Source organism: Podarcis pityusensis, assembly GCF_964106645.2.
Source record: "Podarcis pityusensis genome assembly, chromosome: 14".
In the NCBI taxonomy this organism is placed as follows: domain Eukaryota; kingdom Metazoa; phylum Chordata; class Lepidosauria; order Squamata; family Lacertidae; genus Podarcis; species Podarcis pityusensis.
In genome coordinates this window covers 16,866,374-16,889,791 of record NC_138039.1, presented here as the reverse complement: position 1 = coordinate 16,889,791, position 23,418 = coordinate 16,866,374, and the positions used below count along the sequence as shown (strand labels likewise).

At 43.7% G+C, this 23,418-nt stretch overlaps 1 protein-coding gene across 1 annotated transcript; it reads left to right on the top strand.

Moving 5' to 3' along the window:
* The first annotated feature begins 1,040 nt into the window (after positions 1–1,040).
* Positions 1,041–22,438, top strand: ATP6V0C (ATPase H+ transporting V0 subunit c). The gene is made up of 3 exons (XM_080982068.1): positions 1,041–1,466; positions 18,265–18,448; positions 21,557–22,438. The coding sequence occupies exons 1-3, from the start codon at positions 1,382–1,384 to the stop codon at positions 21,759–21,761; spliced, it is 474 nt and encodes a 157-aa protein (XP_080838194.1). The 5' UTR covers positions 1,041–1,381; the 3' UTR covers positions 21,762–22,438.
* Positions 22,439–23,418: the final 980 nt, after the last annotated feature.

Genomic DNA, 23,418 nt, shown 5'->3' with positions numbered 1-23,418 from the left:
TACCACAATATTTTATTTGAAATTATTGCTTATTTTGAAGAGCTTCTCTGTTCATTTTATGTATCTGATGAAGCAGATGGAAAGGCTGTAGCTTAGTGGTACAGCATTTGCTTTGCCTGCAGAAGATCCCAGGTTAAAAACCAGAATATTCCATATAAAATGGGCAAACCCCTCTGCTCTGTCTGAAACCCTGGAGAGCTGTTGGCAGTGAATACAGAGATACATGGACCAATAGCCTGATTGGAACAAGTCAGCTAAGGCCCTATCATCTCAGGCCCAGGGGCCAAATGTGGCCCTTAAGTCTTCCCTCTCTGGCCCCCTGAACTCTCCCCAGGCCACCCCCCTCACCAGCCTTGATTTATACATTGAATGGGTTTTGCCTGGCTGGAATGAGTCCTTGAATTCTTATGCATCCCGAGGACAGAGAGGTGCAGAAAGTTCTGCAAAAAGGCAAAATCTGCACCCATTGTAAGACGGTGGTTTCATTTCTGGTGAGGAAAACCCACAACCAGGTTATTATTATTTGAGGATCAAGGACGCTACCTCTATCAGGCAGGTAGGCCCATCAACAGCCTGGCGAGAAAAGGGGGCTGGGCTTGTCGCGCTGCCCCCGCCCTTTATGTTAATCAGCGCTGAATCACGCTCACCTGACGGGAGGGGGAACAAATAAACCCCGCCCCTCCACGGACAGAGAGAGCCGAGAAATCCTGAGGGGGCTGAACCACCCGAGCCATTTGCTTCGACGGGGGGGGGTCGGCGGAAAGAGACACCCCAAGACCCTGTCTGACATTCCTCTTTCACGAACCCTAAAAAGCAAAATGAAAACCGTCCTCATGATCACAGATCAGCGAAATGACCGCGGAGGAGGAGCAGGAGGTGGTTCCCTATTAAGAGCCCTCCCTTTTTTTCCCCTCCCTCTCTCCCTTGGCACATTCCAAGAGAAGGGAGGAGGAGGAGGAGGAGGTGCCCGTCTCGGGCCCACGTGACCCCCGGGCAGCCGCCATTTTGTCCTGCGGTGGCTGGGTATTTAGAGCGAACCGCGAGCGCAGTGGCGGAGCAGCAGCTGCAGGACGAGGAGGAGCGACGGAGCCGGAGAGCGCCGCTGCCAACGCTAACCAACGAGGCCCGCCGTCTTTGCAGCAGCCTCCGCCGCCTGTCAGGACGTTTGAATACCGCTTGGCGGTAGAGGACTAAGCAGCGGCGCTAGAGGACTTAAGGAGCCCCGTCACCCGCCGCCGCCTCTTGCAGCTCACAGCCGCCAGCCCTTCGCCCGGCTCAGCTTGGCGCCGACGTAGCCGTCCTCCTCCACCCCCCTTTCGCTGCTTATTCTTATTTTTTAAAACTCTCCCTCCCCCCGCCGGCTCGGTGCATCTCAGCAGCCATGTCGTCCGCAGCCACCACCGCTCCTCCCGAATATTCCTGCTTCTTCGCCGTCATGGGTGCCTCGGCTGCCATGATCTTCAGCGGTGAGGCTGTGGGGTATTTCCGACGAGGACACACGGGTGGGGCTTGGCGGTGGGGGTTTGGTTGAGGAAGGACGTCATGTGAGGAGGCTGCTGCTGCTGTTGTATGGCCTTGCGTAACTGGGCTGGGTGTCATCCTGATCGCGGCGGGGGGGAAGGCGCTCGGCTCAGCCAGGGTGGCTCTGCAGCAGTTGGGTGACTTGGTTCCAACCCACCCACTCGCCTCTTTTGCACATCCTGGGAGGAGATCCTGCCGCAAGCGGGGAGGGGGACAAGTGGGATCGTTATACAGTATTGGGGGGGGGGGTTAGCTTTGCCTTGGCCAAACCCTGAGGCTTTTTCGTGTCTCCATGAGGACATCTCCTGGCTGCCTGTTTTATATATATATATATATGTGTGTGTGTGTGTGTGTGTGTGTGTGTGTGTGTCTGTGTCTCATTTCTTCCCCATCCCCCTCCTATGCCTTAGGGGGAATGGGGGCTTCCATCCCATTTCTCCCAGCACCTTCCTGCTCCTCTTGTGCAATTCTCCACGAAACCGTCTTCCTTGTCCTGCCTTTGGACTTGGGAGAGGCAAGAAAGGCGTGGGCACGGGGAGGCGGCAAGTCTGGCGTTACCTCTTTCCTTCTGCCAAGGTGTTTCCCCTCTTCCCTGCCCTACTTGGAGAGGGAATGATCTAGCGTCTCCCCTCCCCCTGCTTTCCAAGGTTGGCACCCCCCCTGCAGAAAGCTTGTGGGGTGGTTGGGGAAAGGAAGGAATTATTGGGAGGGGCAATGAGGGATGTGGTTCCTTGACTCCTTTCTCTGCTTGGGTATGGAGAGTGCGTGCAGGCATGCTGCTGATTATTGGATTTTTCTTTCTTTTTTAAAAAGCTTTCGTTTAAAATTAACTGGGGTTCCCTTTGCTTACAACCTGGGAGGGGCAACATGTATTTAGTTTAGATATTTAATCTGCCAGCTCTATATTGTATCCTGGTCTTCAATGCAAGAGACGGCAGGTGTCCTTCCTTGCTCCAGCCTGCCCCAGTTCCAGGGCTTGGCTTAAGCGGCCTGCCTCTCCTTGTCTTGCCATTCTGTGGCCGCAGGAATGTCCCTGCCCAAGTGATAGGGGAGAGAGGGCAATGCGGGGGCGAAATCCCAGCCCAGCTGGACGTGCTCTGCCTGTCACTTCCGTTGCTTCAGTGTCTACCTTTTTCTTCTTAATTCTCTCCCTTTTTGAAGGGTTTCAGCTCTGCCTTCTGTCGCCCTACTCCTACCAGCTGGCTCATCCGGGGTATTGGCAAGAGGGGGGAGCAGAGGCAAAGAGAAAGAGAAAAAGGAGACTACTGCTGTTTCGGAAAGCAGAGATGCAAAGGGGCAATGAGGGTGACGTCATAGGGGAAGAGTGTCAGCTGCTAGAGGAGCCCCTGGCTAGCCATGTGACTGCAGGGAGGGAGGGGGTTGCAGCCTCTGCTTCTTCACTACATGCCATCCGGAGTGCTAAATTAACCTAAACCTAGGTGATTCCATGCGGTCAGTTCATCCAGGCCAGTGAGGCTGGAACATCTTCCATCTTGTACCAAGCAAGCACTCCCACAAGGCAGTCAGATGGATGTGCAGTGCTTGGATTAACTTGCTGTCTGCCGGTTGCAAAATCTGGCTTATCCTTGCTGAGATGTAGTATGCAGCTTGCCCTCCAAAGTCCTATTGGGGTTGCTCTGGAACTGAATTGTTGCGTTAGAAAAAGACCTGGGTGAAGCTATCTCTACACAAGACTTTCCTGGAGGTGTCATTTTTGAATCTGTATGTTGGCTTATCAACTGAATGGCAGCATATTAAACTGACACACCATTCTGTTTAAGCGGAGAGGACTTGTGAAATGCAAATAACACTCTGCAAGGGCTACCAAAATTTTGAGCATGGTCATACTGAAAGATTCTGTATGGGATGGGAAGTGGTGGTTAAATAATCAGAGTCCTGAATAAATAGCTCTTGATGAATAAGAGTGCTAGCCAGCTGTGATGACAAAACTGTTCTAGTCTCTCAGTTGCAGCTCCTTCCCTTTCACTTCTTTCTCTCAAAACTTGTCCATAGCACTTGTCCAGAAGTCTTTAATTGCTTGATTGACCACTAAACAAAACGAGCTATGTCAGATTGCCTTTAATTCCACTTTATAAAGCACCTACAAATGTAATGTAAATGTTTTTGGAAGAGGAATTTCAAAGTATTGTTACTAATTGAAAAATGCAGACACACTAAACTTTACTGCTTTCCTTAAATGTGTACGGATAATCTAGCAAGCACTGCTGCTGTTATCTGTAGCCATGTAAAATATGCTTCTCGCTAAACTATTGCTGCTGCTTTTAAACTTAATGGGGAGGGGGTCTTGACGCCCATGTACACATTGCCTCAAACTACCAGCATGACTCTAACTAGCCAACTATAAAATTCCTTGTGCTGTAGCAATTGGAAGTAAGTTCCATTAGAGTTGAGCATAACTTGAAAATAATCATCCATATAAGTGAATCTCCTTCCATATAAAGCTCCCCTGAGCTATTGCACACCTGAATAGTTCTAGAGCAGGCTTCCTCAAACTCTGCCCTCCAGCTGTTTTGAGACTACAATTCCCATCATCCCTGACCACTGGTCCTGCTAGCTAGGGATCATGGGAGTTGTAGGCCAAAAACATCTGAAGGGCCGAGGTTGAGGAAGCCTGTTCTAGAGTACCCACTGCATTATTACTATTTAAAAAAAATAAAAATGCATAGCTCTTCCTCAAAGGAACTCTAGGCTGTTCTTTATTCTCTCCCATTTTAACAACCCAGAGAAGTAGGTTACACTGACATAGTGACTAGCCCAAGGTTGAAGCTTTATGGTTGAGTGGAGACTTGAACCAGAATCTCCCCAGTACTAGTTAGTCATTCTAACCACTACAGTATTCTGGCTCTCATTAAGACAATTGCCTTACCTAGCACACCAGTACTTTCTGACCAAGTTTAGCCACTGATATTGTCTTCAGGAATTATTTTTCTGAAATCAAATGAAATTAGCATATGGGCAAAAGCAAACTTAGCAGTTAATAAATTCCCACTGTACACGAGGATTGCTGAACTTAATATGGCTTCCTTAGCAACTTTGTGCAATAGGCTAATTTCTACACACTCCCCCCCCCCCCAGGGTGCCAACTTGAATAAAATATTGGGGAGGGGAGGGAAGCCCAGCCCCTCATAATCTATCACAGTGGCAGTGTCCATCAACTGGGGGTGGGGGGGGGGGCTTCCTCAAATATTTTATGGTGAGGGATCTTGGCCCCTAGGAATTGGCTCCTCTGCTTCTCCCTGTCATTTATCCAGACATCCAGTTCAAGGACACATTCTAGCCAAGCAACATTTCCCTGCAGAATAGCTACATACAACTGCCTCTTATCTATTCTGGCAGAGCGTGGGGAACTGGATGGGTTCTGTTCCAGTGGAAACTGGTTGTGGTGGGGTTTCCAAATTGTGTTGCCAGGATCAGTGACTCTGAGAAGGCCAGTAACAACCGAAGTTGTCTTGGGAAGATGGCTTGTATACCATTTTCCTCTCAGCAGTGTGCTGTTCCTGTATAAAGCTGTCTTCCGAATGGGCCCAACAGACCAAGCTGCCCCAGAATCCTTTGAGGTAGATTCCTCATCTGACTTGCAGATGTTCCTATTGATAACTAAATGTAAGAAGCATTTATATAGGGAAGGGGGTTCGCAGATGGCTAATCTAGTAGTCTGAATGCGTGCTATTTCAAAAAAGTGTCCCAACTGTAGTCTCTTAAAGCAGCAAATGGAAAACTTGCATTGCAAGCTCATATTGTCAGTAGCACCCCAAGTTGAGTTGGCTATTGAGTATTGTTCCCTGCATTGGACTAGACCTCTCAACAAAGTAGCAATAAGGTGTGAACAGTTGCTTTGACAGACTTGTTGTAGATCAGATCTGGTCGTCAGCTAAACACCTGGACGTTTCTGTCCTGCTGTGAAAAGCACTGTTGAGAAAGCCTCTGCCAGATAGATGGGTGTGTTCATATGTTGAAAAGTGGTTTGATAGAACTTGCAGATTGAATCAATTTGTGGAAAGGTATTCATGATTAAAACTGTGTTGGACAACCATACATAGTTCTTGGTGGATGTTCTGTTAAATACCCAGACACCTTAACTAGCAGTCTATTAGTGAACTGCAAATGGCACTGAATGTTAATCTTCAGAGAAGCAAGAAGCTAACTTGTCAAAGGCTTCCATTCCAGAGACTTGATTATGCAGTGTCTTAAGATGAATGACTTAGTACCTGTTGGTTTGTCATTGAACACTGCCCTGGCACACCTTAAATAAGACACTATTTTTTAGTTCCTCATGAGCTGTGCAAGACCAGTCTAGTACTACTAAGTTCAGGCCTTGTTTTGTGCTAGCCAGCTTGAGACAGAAACCATGTTGTATAAACACCCATATCTTGGTCCTGTACACACTAATTTCTGATGATAGTAAACAGCTTATAAAACTCATTCTGGTCATTGCTGGCTAACCTTGTGATGGTGCTCCCTTTCTGCTGCAAGTGCCATCATGACCTTCAAGCATACAACCATATTTTGTGATACTTATTTGGTGACTGATCTCTAATCACAAGGCTTGTGGGTTTTCCCTGCTTCATTGGATTATCAGATGCTTCTGAGTGATGTGATTATCTAATATTTCCATGTAACATAGTTAGACTCTATGGCAGAAGGAAATGGGTGACAATAATTTCCAGTGGTTACAAGTACTATATACTGATCCATGTTAACTTCCTACTTGATATAATCTTCCTTGTAATGTGCATCTATCTTTAGAAATGTGAAACCTGGAATTGCCTGGCTGGGGAGCACATTTCTGCTCCCAATATGGCTAGCTACACAGCTTTTAAAAAAAAATATCTCTAAATTGCTCTTTAGCTGGGTGGATCGTGGAGAAGGATAATGAAAGCAAAACTTAATGTATTACAAGAGCTTTCTGGACTGCTTTAAAGAGGCAGAAGCTGTTAAAATGGCTTCTTCTCTTGTAATTTCCTGACCAACAAATTGTTTGACTAAACTTCACAGAGTGCTGTTACCAAAAGCGGATTGTTATAAAGCTTAAAAATAGCATTACAGTTAGCATGGACTAGCTTACTAAAGTTGGGTATTGCCAGATGTTCGGATTGGCCATAGACTGTTAACATCTCATACAGTATTCTAGTACACCAGAAACAAACACATGAGATTGCACGCCACATCTAAATTATTTTATTATTACTTATTAGATTTATATACTGCCCTTCATCACAGGATCTCAGGGCAGTTCACAGAGTAAACATACAAGGTAAAAACACAAATAGTTAAAACGAACAACAAAATAACACCCCCCCCCCAAAAAACCATGCAGCCAAAGGCCTGGTTGAAGATGACATAGGAGGGATCCGCTAGGAACTTCATATAAGCAACCATTAACGCCATATGTTATAATCTGGCCATGTCAAGCTGCACTTTAAGAAACTTCTAGAGTTCTGCAGTAGATGAGCATGTCAGTAAAATGTAGTTGCATTTTTTCCAAAGCTGAGACAGACAAATGAACATGGATTGCTGTGATCATTGTCCTAATGTGACTGTCACTTTGTCAAGTGTTTCATTCTGCAGTTCTTCAATTAAACCACCATCCAATATTATTTGGTCTACAAGTCTCCTTTCCACAGAAATGAATAAAAGCTTTGTTTTCAGCCCTGGCTGACATAGTTGCATAATAGCTAGTTCCTATTGATGATGAGGTGGTGGTCTTGTGATCCCCAAAATTCTAAGTACTGTAAACTAGAATATTTGCAGATCCTGATTGTAACTTGTAATATGGGTGGAAGGTGTGAAGGCAAATGAATGTCTGCCTTTGGCCTCTGGAAGCCCTACAGAATGCTGGTCTTAGCTTTCTCTAGCCTTCCGTGCAACTAAGAGGCCTACTCAGAAGGTTTTATTTTTAAAAAAATCAATGAGGGTTTGTTGGTGTGAATACCAAGTAAGGTGTGCCGAACCAGTCCAAAACACATTTGCTTTTCTGATCTTGACATTAAATGTCAAGCTTGGATAAGGTTGGAAGTGATAGCCTTCCCTGCCTCCCATTGGGGGTCTTTGTGCCAGAGTTAAGATGGTGGAGAATCTTTTTGAAACACAGTGCATTCTTCTCCCAAACTTTGCAAACATCTGCCAATACTAACTTGGATCTTCATGATCCACAGACAAGGAACTGTCTGTTACCACCACTTGAAGTGAGTGTTAAGAGAAGCTAGAGGTGTATTGACTGTTGTTGACAGCAGATCTGCAACCACAGAAAGCCAGCCGGTTAAGTACCTGTGATATTTCAGCTTCTAGCTTTAAAGCACTGCACATTCTTGAATCCCTCTCCCCCACTCTCCAAAAAGAACACCATATGCTCTATTTCAGGCATAGGTCCATCATTCACAGTACTTTAAGCGGCTAATTTTTACTGTTGCTCACAATTTGAATGAAGGTTTGAGTAAAATAAACCTTTGAGTAAAATAAAAGGTTTGCCTAAATAAGAACTGATAGAGCCAAGATCTTTTTAAGCTTTTATCTGAATTCCCATGTGCAAGAAATGAACAGCTGGGGGTTGGAGGCAGGGAGAGAAAAAAGGAAGAGTCCCAAGATGGGCAAACTCATTCTTTGAATGTTTGTGAATGGCAAGTTGCTGTACGTAACCACTGAGAAGTCAAAGGCCGGAATTAAACCTTATTTCTCGGAATGCTTTACCACTTCTCCTTGGAGCCTGTGGCATCGCTTTGCGGGTCTACAATGCATCCTAGTGTTTGCGTCTTCAATCCTGCCTCCTTACCAAACCCCAATGGGTTTGGCACACACACGAGAGTGTCACCCTGAACGCAGCCAGATCCCCCTGTCCCGAGGATTTACCTCCTCGGGTTTCGAGGTTCGCAGAGCCCTAGCGTGACCTCTTTATGCCTCACAAAGTTCAGGATCTCCCCGGAGAGTTGATCCTGCACTCCTTCAAATGGCAAGAGGAAGTTGCAGAGTGCTTTACATGTTGGGTGGGGCACAAGTCATGGTGTGCTAGTACTCCACATTCTGGCAGAATTAAGAAAAAATTACCTTAAATCTGTAAGTAAGTAAATTTGTGGCCATGAGGACACATCTTACTAAGTCAAGTCTCTAGAAACAGGTTCTCAGTCCCATAGGTAGAATAGCAGTTGACTATGGTGGGGCAAGTGGGAGGGGGAAGGAGGTTGACTGCTATGTTAGCACATCTTTATGCTACAAAATCCTGCTCAGGTTTTTCCAACAGCAATTAAGTGTACATAGCAGGCAAATAAAACTTCAACTTTATAATGCTAGGAAATGCCAGCTGCAAAACCCACAACAGAAGCTTTTAAGTTGATGGATGAGCATATATGTTATGAAGTGTATGATATGCCTACATCCTTTTTGTGTTGCTATGTCTTCATTTGTATGGAAGTGTTCTCTTTAATTTGCAGAAATGAATCTAGACTTGCTTGCTACCTTGATGGATTTCCCAGCATGTAGAATTCATGCTAGAAAGCAGGGTTTCTTCCTGTAATTACAAGCTTTTTTCTAACTAGACTAGAGCAATGAAAAAAAAATAGGTTTGCTAGAAAGCTGCTATATTGTAAATCCATTTCCAAATAGCAAGAGGCTTGGCTTCTAATTTAGAAACCTGTACTAGGGCTGAACTGATAAAATGTAACTGGATTATGTACTCCAATAAAAATTAAGGAAGACTTGTATTTGTATGCTACCAACCTTCCTTAGACCTGAGCAGGCCACTTAAATATTTTCACATGGCTTGTCCATACGTCCCAGTTAAAGCCATTTCTGTCCAGTTCCTCATCTTAGAGCTCTGCAAGATTTCTGACAGTTTTTCAATCTAAGGTGACCTCCCTGTTAACTCTTGATGCAAGAAGGTTTTCCCTCATTCAGATTTGTATTAGTGTAGTCCTCCTAACTATTGTGACAAGGATATGCTCTGCTTGAACATGAAGAAGACTATCTCCTAAATCTGTTGTCATATGGACTCTTGACCAAAGGCTGGCTTACTGTCGAATCAAGGAGAATGAAGTGACTAGATCATTTGCCTTTATCTTGTCAGCACTTTCTAGATTATGCTAATAATTCTTGATTAAAATGAAGATTCTGTTGCAGTGGGACTTTGACTTTTAAAGAATTACCGTATTTTTCCGTATTTTTTGCACCATAACACTCACTTTTTTCCTCCTAGAAAGTAAGGGGAAATGTCTGTGCGTGTTATGGAGGGAATGCCTACGGATGGCGGGGGGATAGGCTGCAGTCATGAGCAGAGGATCCATGGTTCCCCTTCCTTCCCTCCTCCGTGGCTCGCTTTGAAACAGCAAAGCGGGAGAAGAGCCGCTGAGTGGGGAGGAGAGAGGGACAGAGAGCCTGCTTCTTTAAAGGAGCAAAGCGGGAGAGGAGAGGAGCCACTTACACGAGTGTAAGCGGCTCCTGTCCGGTTGGTTCCTTTAAAGCAAGCAGGCTCTCTGTCCCTCTCTCCTCCCCACTCAGCTCGCTAGATAGCAGCAAAGTTTTTCAGCTCGCTGAGCGGGGAGGAGGGAGAAAAGCAGAGCCTGCTTGCTTTAAAGGAACAAAGCGGGAGAGGAGAGGAGCCTTCTCCCCCTATACCCCTCTTCTTCATTATTAGCAGCATCCTTCTCCACACACCCCACGCATGCTCCTTCTCCCCTTAAACCCCTCTCCTGCATTATTAGCAGCATCCTTCTCCACCCACCCCACGCGTGCTCCTTGTCCCTTGAGTGCTTTTCCTTCCCTCCCCACTTAAAACATGGTTACAAAGCACAGATCCACATGGATCCTCAGGATTTCTGCACTGGGTCACTCCAAATTCACCATCAGATCACATAACATGTCCATGGCTACATCTTGCACCAAAAAAATCACGCACCCACTGTTGCCTGGGGCCGCAGTGGTGCAAAAATGTGGTTACAAAGCATGGATCCACACGATTTTTGCATTGGGCTACTCCAAACTCACTGTCAGATCACATGTCTGTGGCCACAGCATGAACCACAAAAATCATACATCCACTGTTTCGTTTAGAATATATTTTTTCTTGTTTTCCTCCTCTAGAAACTATGTGCGTGTTATGGTCGGGTGCGTGTTATAGAGCGAAAAATACGGTACGTCACAAAACCAGTTGCTACTTTCAGAACCTCTAACTTGAGACTGCCACTGAAAACACTGAACTAAAGTGTCTTCCTTCTCAAGCAAGTTAGAGGTTCTGAAAGTAGCAGCTGGTTTTGTGACTAGACTAACGAGGCTGTGTCTTAATTCTTTAATCCTTCTATAGATCACAAACTTCCTGACATTCATGCAATATTCCACCAAAATCAATATTCCAGCATGAAAGCTGTACATGGCTTTACACCATGTGCCATTAAATATATTATCAGAGCAGTGGCTACTAGAATAACTAAATTAAGCAGTTGTTTGGAAGCCTCCATTATAAAACCACAATTTCACATATTTCATCAACAAAGCTTTAGCAACTCTGTGCAGCAAAGACTGGGCAAGCATTCAAAACTATTCTCATGGTCATGGTATGCACTGTATAATTAAAATGCAAGCCTCTGACAGGAAAAGGTGGATTCTACAACCTGTGTAAAAATCACTGTGTCTACTTGCACAATTTTTTTCCAGTTTCAGATAAGCAAAGAGTTATTTAGGACAGAGTTGTTCAGCTGCTACTGTGCCTAGCTAAATTCTGCCAGTTGCACTTCTCTTGTGACTATCATCATTTGTGTGCTTAGTAATAAAATTTCTACAGCCAATTTTTATAGCAGTGCATCTTCCAACAGGATTATCCGATGTCTGAAAAGTGGAAGTTGCTTGGCCTTAGCCACCCTTTTCAAGGTTCCTTTCCTCTACAAGTTAACTTGGATCCTAAATGGCTCCTCTGTGTAAGGGGTGGAGCAATTTTTCCCAACCTAAACTGCAGCCCTCCCCCGGCCCCCCAAAAAATATTCAAACCATTCCCTGGGAGCAGAGTCTTGGGGTGATATAAAGGCAAAGGGGGAAAGGGAAATGCTTTTTTGTGAACACAAACCCTATTCCATTCATAGAAGGAAGGTTCATATCCAAGCCAGTGTTTTTAATACAGCATTGTTAAGGTACATAGACCTTAGCAGAATACCTTGAATAAGAATCCCTAATCCAAGCAAGTTATAACCTACAGTGACCTGCAGCCTCAGTTCACAACATATCTGTGTTACTATGTATTTGCCTGCTGAACAGTCTGTATGGTGTCGCCTTCTCACCATCAAAAACTAATAAACTTGGGTCCATAGAGCTGTTAATCAAGACTTCTACCTTCTCCAGCACAACTGTTCAGCAAGTATAGATTTAGAAGATGGTAACAAGTCAATAAGACTAGTCATATATTTTTTGCAAAACTCTTGGCTGACATTTACCTGGACGTATGGAGGATTAAGTACTTCCATTCAGGGTTCAAAATTAGCAGGGCGCCAGGCGCATATCTCCATTTGCAAGCACCTCAAACACTGCTTCCATTGCTACTATGAGCTGCAGAATCTGGATTTATTAGAGTAATGGCTAATTTGGTGCATGCTGTGGGCAGCCTTTCTGTACTTTTGATTGGGACACTGTAGCCCAGTTAACATCACAATAAATGATGGGTTGGGGCAATTGAGGGGGGAAACCACAAGCTTGTGTTCAGATGAAACAAGAAGGCTGACTTGCTTCATCCACCATACAACAGAAGTAGGGAGGACCATAGCAGAACTTTTGAACAACATGCACCATAGGGTTTTTTTAATATCTTCTGAACCTGATGTTATTTGTAGCCTAATGTGATTGTAATAGTATGGTCCTAACTATGTCAGCAGTGAGAGGAGAGAGACTGCGTTGGCCAGCAGGTAATGGTTTTTTCCACCTGCTTTGCCCTACCCTCCAGCCCTAAGAGAGTCTTAATAAGAGCTGTATCCAGAGGGAGGAGAGAGGGGAACTTTTTGCCATCGGGGTGGTTGGGTTCACCTGTGCTGCTACACCTCCAGCCCGAAGAACCTTCAGAAAGGAGTTGCTGTCATGGGCATTATATGTATACATATTTTAATGAGCAGAATAGAGTGAAAGTTTGAGTCATGGGGGTGTGGGAAGTGTGTATGTGAACCTTGCAGTGCTTAGTTTATTTTTTGGCTGCTATTTGTTGATGTTAATATTGTTTTATAGATTATAAATGCTGTATTGATTTGTTAATCATAGAATAGGACCTTTGCTTTAATTGTGACAATCTTTTCTTGTTGTTGCTTTGTTAACTGTTATAGTTTGTAGTCGTTTCACTGATGATTTGTTAATTATTCCACATGATTTATGCTGTATTTCTGATGTTCTTTTGTGTTCTATCATGTTATTTGCAAGCTACCATGGAATTCATTTGAATGAAAAGTGGCATAGAAATATAATTAATCAAATCAGTCAAAATCAAGTATGTCAAATGCTTACATAGCAATGAATGCAAGAGAGTCATTCTAATCTAACATGCTGTTGCTGTAGCTCATTATCATAGGGTAGATCAACTCAAAGCAAGCTTCAAATTAAAAGAATGCACACTGATTGCTTGCTGACACTGGTAAGGATGGTTTCAGTATTTTTTTATTCCTGTCAAATGAGCCTGCTAGATCAAATCAAGGGTTTGTGTAGCCTAGCATCTCTCTGACAGTAGCTAATCAAATACCTCTGGGAAATAAGCAGATCACAGAACCAACACTCCCCTGTTGTGTGTCCCCAACACCTTGTATTGAGGGTTAATGCTACCTGTTTAAATGTTTGTTTGCATACCAGGATGCAAATAGCTATCACTATTAAGGGATTTATTTCCCAAGCAGCAATCTCCAGTACCAACTGCTTGTAAAACAGAGGTTTGAAAAGTCAGTTTGATAATGGAAAAAGAGTATTCTGTTCAAAGGGTGGGTGGGTGGGGGGAATATTATCAATATTCGTATTAATACGTAAGTGCCTAAAGTAGGCCCCTGGATCCTTGCAAAAATTTGTTAAAAATTTAAAACAATATTACTATTTTGAAAGATGCACGATGTATTGCTTATGTAACTGGAAACCTGCATTTTTTTCAAGCAGTATGTGTGCAAAAACACACCTGTTGTGGGGAGGGGAATTGCTTCATTGCACCAGTAAAGATCTTCATGTCATTTCACTTCTATTGATGCTCAATTACACATAACGTATTTACCCACCAACCATCTGGTACTTCAATTAGCTGTTCTAATTTAATGTCCAGAAACAAGTTTGTCCAGTGAGATGGGAAGTGTTCCTAGTGATTAGGTGGTCACAATATTCACAATTTGAGAAGTGAACAAAGGTGGTGGTTAGCTGACACTTGGATAAAATTTGAAATCATCCAGTGGGTTTAGACTTCTGCCAAAGCTACCACCTGAATCCTAATAATAAATTGTAGATTCCTAAGCTTCTGTATCAAGCCCATAATAGTACATGATTTTGGATTTAGGCCACCTATTAAGTGGTAAAAATGGACCCTGGAGAAACCCTATAAAAGCAGTTGTGTTCAGATGGTCATGTGTACAAGGGGCATACATTAAGTTAACCTGGAAATGTGGATTTTTGCATTAATGTATGTTCTCTTAAAATTCGAATTCATTGTAAACCTGAGTATTTAGTTGCAGGTCTTAGTCATCAAACACCAATAAAAGACAGATAATAAGTTTTCTGTTTGTGCCAAGACTCCTGTTTAAAATGCTAACTGAACACTGACAGGTTGAGCCCCAGCACTTCAAATTTTCCTACTTAACTATAGCCCTTGTATTTTTCAGAATAAATATTTTTCCCCCAAAAAAATAGCAAGGAGAGACAAGAGGGCCTTCTTAAATGAGCAATGCAAAGAATTAGAGGGAAACAATTGAATGGGAAAAACCAGAGATCTGTTCAAGAAAATTGCAGATATGAAAGGAAAATTCCGTACAAAGATTACCATAATAAAGGACAAAAGTGGTAAGGACCTAACGGAAGCAGAAGACATCAAGAAGAGGTGGCAAGAATACACAGAAGAATTATACCAGAAAGATATGGATGACTCGTACACCCCAGGTAGTGTGGTTGCTGACCTTGAGCCAGACATCCTGGCGAGTGAAGTCAAATGGACCTTAGAAAGCACTGCTAATAACAAGGCCAGTGGAAGTGATGATATTCCAGCTGAACTATTTAAAATTTTAAAAGATGATGCTGTTAAAGTGCTACACTCAATATGCCAGCAAGTTTGGAAAACTCAACTGCAGCCAGAGGATTGGAGAAGATCAGTCTACAACCCAATCCCAAAGAATGCTCCAACTACCGCAGTATTGCACTCATTTCACACGCTAGCAAGGTTATGCTTAAAATTCTACAAGGCAGGCTTAAGCAGTATGTGGACCGAGAACTCCCAGAAGTGCAACCTGGATTTCAAAGGGGCAGAGGAATCAGAGACCAAATTGCAAACATGCGCTGGATTATGGAGAAAGCTAGAGAGTTTCAGAAAAACATTTACTTCTGCTTCATTGACTACACAAAAGCATTTGACTGTGTTGACCACAGCAAACTATGGCAAGTTCTTAAAGAAATGGGAGTGCTTGATCGACCTCATTTGTCTCCTGAGAAATCTCTATGTGGGACAAGAAGCTACAGTTAGAACGATATGGAACAAGTGATTGGTTCAAAATTGGGAAAGGAGTACGGCAAGGCTGTATATTGTCTCCCTGCTTATTTAACTTATATGCAGAATTCATCATGCGAAAGGCTGGACTGGATGAATCCCAAGCCGGAATTAAGATTGCCAAAAGAAATATCAACAACCTCAGATATGCAGATGATACAACCTTGACGGCAGAAAGTGAGGAGGAATTAAAGAACCTTTTGATGAGGGTGAAAGAGGAGAGCGCAAAATATGGTCTGAAGCTCAATATCAAAAAAACGAAGATCATGGCCACTGGCCCCATCACCTCATGGCAAATAGAAGGGGAAGAAATGGAGGCAGTGAGAGATTTTACTTTCTTGGGTTCCATGATCACTGCAGATGGTGACAGCAGTAACAAAATTAAAATACGCCTATTTCTTGGAAGGAAAGCAATGACAAATCTAGACAGCATCTTAAAAAGCAGAGACATCACCTTGCCAACAAAGGTCTGTATAGTTAAAGCTATGGTTTTCCCAGTAGTGATGTATGGAAGTGAGAGCTGGACCATGAAAAAGGCTGATCGCTGAAGAATTGATACTTTTAAATTATGGTGCTGGAGGAGACTCTTGAGAGTCCCATGGACTGCAAGAAGATCAAACGCATCCATTCTGAAGGAAATCAGCCTGCTCACTGAAAGGACAGATCGTGAAGCTGAGGCTCCAATACTTCAGCCACCTCATGAGAAGAGAAGACTCCCTGGAAAAGACCCTGATGTTGGGAAAGATTGAGGGCACAAGGAGAAGGGGACGACAGAGGACTAGATGGTTGGACAGTGTTCTCCAAGCTAACATGAGTTTGACCAAACTGGTGGAGGCAGTGGAAGACAGGAGTGCCTGGCGTGCTCTGGTCCATGGGGTCACAAAGAGTCGGAAACGACTAAACAACAACAACCATCAAATTGGTTGTTTTACATATAGCATTGCAAATGTATCTAGTAGATACTTGACTAGGTTTTGAGAGATTTAGTTATGGGGCCAACATGCTTTTGCTTATATCTATTACAAACCTGGTTCTGCAACTTGGTGTTTAAATTATATTTTAAAAGAAATCAATTTGCTTCCATTTTTTTAAAAAAATATCCAGCTTGCTGCTTTTCCTTGCCATAGCCTATCCACACTGCCATGGGATAATACTCAGGGAGGTTGGTGGTGGCGAAGACAACAGCCAACCTCTCAGCCTTGTTTCTGGCCAGTTGTAATAAGTCCAGTGGACAAGGCTTGAATAGATGCCTGTGGTATTGGCTCATGAATGTGACTTAGAAGGAGGAGGTTGTCCAGTGGTGATTGTCCATTTCTCTTGGCTACACAAGCAGGCAAGGTATGCTAGCTAGCCTTGCCATTCAGAAAGCTGAGTGCCAAGCAGCAGAACAGGGATGTAGTCATGTGGCATGAGTTTTCTGCGAGCTTGGTGCCACCATGCCTTTTTTTTAGTGAGTAAAAAGAGAACTGAAACATTCCCTAGCTGATTTTCTATGCTTGTGAAAGTGTCTGAACAGACTTTCCCTAACATAAGGCTGCCACAAACACCGCTGACACTTAACTGTTGCCAACACCACCTTTCCAAAGGAGAGTTTTATGGTAGGGAAGAGCCAAGTGCTGCACTACCCCAGGAAAGTGTCATGTAAACATGCCGATGGCTTAATTCAGGCTTAACTTACAGCCAATAAACAAGCTGATACCTAGCAACCTTACTACAGGTTTGAGAACTTTGCTCCATTATATGGTTATTTACGCAGGTGAAAACTACTTAATGCAATTAAGATGGAACTTAAAAATTTCTGCATTCCTGGGATGAGACTCGGGAAGAATAGCCTTACTGCAATCTGGCAGTGCAAAAACTACAACTGTCATAACCTGTTACTGTCTTTATTTTAGTTCCTCCTTTCTGATTTTTCTTTGAAGTAGATAGTTTCTGTACATCAAAAGCACAGATGAGCTACATTAGATCAGCTTAAGGTGTTGTAATAGATTTACTAGTGCATTTGTGATACATGTCTCAGAGGCTCCATTGGTGATGCAGGATTAAATCAGCCAGCTCTAGTGATGAAGCCATTTTGGCACAGAGTAATGTAGGTGGGACGCAGGTGGTGCTGTGGGCTAAACCACTCAACCTAGGGCTTGCCGATCAGAAGGTTGACGGTTCATATCCTTGCGACGGGGTATGCTCCCGTTGTTCCGTCCCAGCTCCTGCCAACCTAGCAGTTCGAAAGCACACAGTGCAAGTGTTCAGGTAGATAAATAGGTACTGCTCCGGCGGGAAGGTAAATGGCATTTCCATGCGCTGCTCTGGTTCGCCAGAAGCAGCTTAGTCATGCTGGCCACATGACCCACATGAACTGTCTGCGGACAAACGTCGGCTCCCTCTGCCAGTAAAGCAAGATGAGCGCCACAACCCATTTGCGACTGGACTTAACTGTCAGGGGTCCTTTACCTTTACCTTTAATGTAATTGCAGCATCCTGGATCCATGGGCTCAGGAAGAGGGGCAAAACACTACTGTAAAGTGACAATCTATCTAAAAAGTCCTGAAGCCATTTTATGCATTGGCACCAGCATGTGTCTCAAGTGAAACTTGTCATCCTTTTATCTAGGAGGATACTGTTTAACTTTCTACCTTAAAATAGTAGGGGCTTAGGGCTGAATGCGGGGGGCTTTGTCTTTTCTGGGGAAGGGGGTGTCAAGTGGCTTCAGACGTTCACCTGAAAATAACAGGCTGCATTGATCTAAGTTGGTGGGGGATACGGAAGCTGAGGCCATGTTGTAAAACAGTTAGATGTATTGCTTGCATGGGTATGCTTTGTTACTTGAAATTAGAAATCAGTTTTAAAATTGTATTGTATGACATTCATACCCACAGTGTGATTTTGTATTTTATTCAAATTATATTTTTACATGTTAACCAAAGTCCAAGATAATTTTACACAGTGCTGATTTCTGTGCCAATATTTTCCTTCGTTCTTTTGTATTAAAAGGGTACAGTAAGCATGGCAAGACTCACCTCTGGTTTTTCTCTTCTTCCTTCCAGCATTGGGAGCTGCCTATGGCACAGCAAAGAGCGGCACAGGCATTGCAGCCATGTCTGTTATGCGGCCAGAGCTGATCATGAAGTCAATCATTCCTGTTGTCATGGCGGGTATTATAGCAATCTACGGCTTGGTAGTGGCAGTCCTTATTGCCAATTCCATCACAGTTGGAATTACACTGTACAAGTAAGTTTTCTTTGAGTCCTCTGCATTGCGAGCTGTGCTGAAATTTAAAAGAAACACTGAAATGGCCAGTTGACATGTCAGCTGCAGGTTTTTCAGTGGCTCTGTAGTACAGGGGTCGGCAAGGCTCAAGCAGCCTGGGCCGCTTCACTCCCCTGGAGATCTCTCTGCGGGCCGCATCGCGTGTGTGCGCAGAGGAGGCGTCTACATGTGCGTGCACATGTGCAAACGCTATTTCAGGAGCTTCCTGCAGCCGATAGGAAGCCCCGCCAGCACCGCAGAAGTGAGTCCCTGTGCCGCGCTGTGCCGGTTTAGTGCAGCGTGCAGGGACTTGCCAAGTGGGCGGCAGGGTTCAGGGCCAGTGCGGGGGCCGGTTAAACTGCCCCCGTGGGCCGTATCTGGCCCCCGGAACTTAGGTTGCCAACCTCTGCAGTGTAGTATGTGGGAGTACATCTGTAATAGAATCCTCTTCTCAATTCCTTTAAGGTGCAAAAAAGCAAGACTGTTCTATATGCAAATGATAACCTTATTGGTTATGTTACCATGCTTGGCTAATGATAGCGCCATTTCAAAAACGGTTGCCATGTAGTGTTTGGCAGCACTTGCATTAATATGTGCTACTCATAGCTGTTCAAAACCTGTGGGATCCCATTTGCTAAAGGCCCCAGCTATTTCCAGGTATGTTCTTGTAGGGCAGTGGTGTCCAAATGGGGGACAGCACAACAGCCTAGGTGTTTTTTTTTAGGATTGAAGTTGTTGAGTTTTTTAAGGGTTAAAGTTGTTGAGGGTTTTTTAGGATTTTACCCCAGGAAATTAACTGCCACAGGGGCCGGATTAAACCGACCGGCGGGCCGGATTAGGCCCCCGAAACGGACTTTGGACATGCATGTTGTAGGGTATACTCAACACACAGAAGCATAGCTTCAGAATCAACCCATCTTGTTCAGACTGAGTCTGGATCAACTTTGTATAAGTACAGTCAAAATTGCAAGCTCAAGGAAACACTGGGCTTTATGGGCTTAAAATGGTCTATCATTACTTAATATAGAGTCCCTCTGCTTTGAGACTTAAGCTCTAGCATTGTGATAGAAAGGTGTTCAGCCAGCTGGATTCAACTCTCAAATGCCTTCTGGTAATAACTGGGATAAAAGGTATTATTTCCAGCATGCTGGGGTGGGGCGGGGGATTTTTTCTGAACATCAAGCCCTCCTATAATAATACTGCAAACTCTTTCAATTTTAGCTTTTCATACAGAATGTTAAGGCTATTGTTGAAACAATAGTACGAGGCCCCCTCTCTTGATCTGCAGAACTGATTGCTCATTTGAGCCAACTGGGCTGTAGTGGGTTTTGAAAGCTTGAGGGGCTTTTCTAACGACCTTGCCGCCCCCCCCCCCCGCTAAGTCTTCAAACCAGATAAGGCAAAATACTTTAATATGTAATAACTCTGACATGTGGTGCAGTAGTGAAGCACTGAATTATTCAGTGATGCTTAATTTGAAGCATGTCTGTAAACCAATCTCTTGCTGCTACGCTAGACTTAAACAGGCATGGATCCTTGCATTATGTACCTAGAATAAGCTGAAACCCAATCTTTGTTAAACTTTCATGAGAAGTTGTAGCAAGCCTGTGACTCCTACCGGGCATATCTGCCCTGTAAGGAAATAATCAGCCATGAGTGCATTGGCTGCTATAGTTTGTTTTAACTGTGCCTCATTACTAGAACAATAGAACTAAGATTAATAGGAACTGTTGAGATCATGTAAGAACCTGCATGTAGTAGCTGATGGCTATCTGGATGTCTAGTTAATAATCCATCCTAAGAAAGTTATTATTAATAACTTGCCAATAACAGTTATGAATGGAGAACTTTATTGCTAATAAAGCAGAGTTGTATGAATGAAACAAACAAAACTATTTGCACTAATTTTGTTACTTATGCCGTAGCCATCCATTTTGGACTGTTTACTTTTCCTTCAGGGTTTTCCCTCTTGGTCTTTGGGCTGTCACTGTTGAAGATCTGCAGACTCAGATGCAGGCTATTCCAAGGGACTTGTTTCTCTAGCATAAGATCCAGACTTCAAAGCAAAGCTTGTGGCAACAAGATTGCTTTTGTTAGGAACTCCTGAAAGTAGTGAAAAAGTAGCCACAGAGCAGTCTCCAGAGTCTATACAGTGGTACCTTGGTTTACGAACTTAATCCGTTCCAGAAGTCCGTTCTTAAACCGAGGCGCGCTTTCCCTGATGAGGCCTCCCACCGCCGGTGCCCTTCTACCGTTCAGATTCTGTTCTTAGACCGAGGTAAAGTTCGCAAGCCGGGACACTATTTCCGGTTTTGTGGAGTTCGTAAACCGCATCGTTCGTAAACAGGACTGTTCTTAAACCGAGGTACCACTGTATAAGCTAATTGTGGGCTACCTTGTCCTTTGCTTTTCAAAGGGGCAGGAAATCAAAACTTCCTGCAACTAAAATTGGTCCGCTTGGCAACAACTGTGAATTGCTCAAAATCCCCCTTTTATATTTATTAAATTTATATCCTGCCGTTCCTCCCAAAGGAATCCAGGACAACAAACAACAGAGCAGCGAAACAATGCAATTAAAAAACAAAGGGTTGTGTCCAGCTAAGTTCGACTCAAGAGTAGTTGCAGTGGAATTAATGGGCCTAATTTAATCATGCCCATTTTCGTTAGGTTTACTCTGAGCGGAAATTAGTTTGATAGGACAGGGTGCCATTTAAAACCATTTAAAATCTCATATCCCCACAGTTTAATAGTTAACTAATAATTAGCATGAAGGTGGTCTTTGCAGTCCTGTTAGACATGGTTACTTGAAACTGTTTAGCTGACTTCTTAACAAAGCTCTTAACTGAGCTGATTTAGGAGGAAAAACTGCTTATCACTGCACAGCAGCCATAACATGGGCAGAATCTTATTAACGCAGAATGCTTGCATAGTCTAGGAATGCTGATTTGGCCGAAAAGGCTTTCCAGGAAATTTCTGAATGGGTTTGACTTGCCATTCCTAGAAGAACAGTACTAAGCTGTCTCAATGTGATTGGAGGTTTGTTTGTTTTTTTGCTGCTAAACTTTTGTCCCCCTTGTCCTTCACCTGCAGGAGCTTCCTTCAGCTGGGTGCTGGTCTGAGCGTAGGCCTCAGCGGGCTGGCTGCCGGCTTCGCCATCGGCATTGTGGGTGACGCAGGCGTACGGGGAACGGCACAACAGCCTAGGTTATTTGTGGGCATGATCCTGATCTTGATCTTTGCTGAAGTCTTGGGTCTCTATGGCCTCATTGTTGCCCTTATCCTTTCCACAAAGTAAAATTAAAAAATCAGAGTATGATGTGTTTAAAAAAAAGTTGAAAAAACAAACAAAACTAATCTCCAGAATGAAAATGGTCTCTCCACAATGTGTACAGTTGTCATCAGTTTGGTAGTTGATCTCTTGTAAATGCGCAATGTATGTTAGTGACTCGTCTGTCTTGTGTGTACTTCAATATTAAACAGAATGAGCTGCCTCAAGCCCTCTAGGCAAGGCTTGGGGAAGCTCATGTGCAATTTTCCATCCATTCTGCCATTAGAGTATTTTATGTATAAATATGAACTAGAAATGGTAACTTTTTTCTCTTCACTGGATGTTTTATTTATAAGACTTGACATGTTCATACATATGGAGCAAGAGTTTTCAATTTCCCATGCTTATATATATTAATCTCATATATAGGTAGATTAATACACTGTGGGGTTAATTGTAAGTGCAGAGAAATCCTTGGATGTAATTTGAATCTCAAAAGATTGCTGTCGTGTCCTGGTATTGGAGTGTGAGACTGTTTGTGTTTATACAAATAACAGCAAAATGTCAGACACTCCTGTGTTCCCAGTAGTAAAAATAAAAATAAAAAATCTGTATGCTCCGGCATCAAAGTTGTGCACCCAGTGTTGGGTTTCGCAGTTATACGTTTCCAGATAATAAAATTTCCTCCACTACATCATTGTAAAGAGGTGTGTCTTTGTGTGGTTTGTCTGAAATGCAGGCTTTTGAAACACTGGCTCCACCTAACTAACCCTCTGTGTGTAAATGCAAGGACACCTTAAAAACTGCCTGGAGGTCAATAAACTAGTCTTGATTTCCCATTGGCACCCTAGTTCCTTGTGCATATTTTGGGGGAGTATGGCTGTACTTGTTCCTGTTTGCTTTTTTGGTGCTAGGCATAATCCACTTTGTACTATGGGTCTCTTCTCTGCACAGCAGTTGGCACATGGGCAGCAGCTTGTTCAAAGGCATGTCTGTGGCATGCATAAGCAGGACTCCACCCAATTGGACTGTGGAAAAACAGGCTTCCTGATCAGATGAAGCCCTGCCCTCTATTCCTCACTGTCATATGAGTTTCAGGACTGTCTTGACTACAAAATATCAAAAAACTTTGGACTTGGGTCCAGTGGTTGAAAATTCCCAGGCGCCATGCACATTTTACTACTGGTGTGCATCTAGTTGCAACCACATGGGGATTTCTGGGCACCAGGTTGGCAACCACAGTTTAAAAACCTCTGCCTTAATCCATAGTTCTTTCCATTTCCCCTGTGTGTGTTGTAAGAGCGATTACAGTCAAGCAATGTAGTTCAGATTCTAGCATTGGAAAGGGACCCTGAGGATCATCTAGTCCAACCCCCTGGCAAATAGACAGGTTTCGGTTGCCACAACAGAATAAGTTTTAAGGTGCCATTTGGCACCTAGCTTTTATCTCTGACTTTCTAACAGTGCTTGGATCCAAACAGCAGTAAAGCTCCAAGACACTTTGGTTAACGCAGTGAGATGTGCTTTTGTTCCTTAAGGAGCCAACGGAAATACCATCGCAAATGGCTTTGCATTTAGTTCTGAAAAAAAGCTGTTTTGTTTAAAGTGGGGGGAGGGGAGAGAGAATGTACTGTTTTTCAAGAAAACCTAGTACTGAAGCCAGTGTGGTTTCAGATGCATGGGA

What these genes read in the sequence shown, in the direction of transcription:
- ATP6V0C (XM_080982068.1), top strand. Translation starts at nt 1,382, where the DNA reads ATGTCGTCCGCAGCCACCACCGCTCCTCCCGAATATTCCTGCTTCTTC. An exon ending in GGCTGCCATGATCTTCAGCG is followed by an intron (nt 1,467 to 18,264) that starts GTGAGGCTGTGG and finishes TCTTCCTTCCAG; the next exon opens with CATTGGGAGCTGCCTATGGC. An exon ending in GTTGGAATTACACTGTACAA is followed by an intron (nt 18,449 to 21,556) that starts GTAAGTTTTCTT and finishes CTTCACCTGCAG; the next exon opens with GAGCTTCCTTCAGCTGGGTG.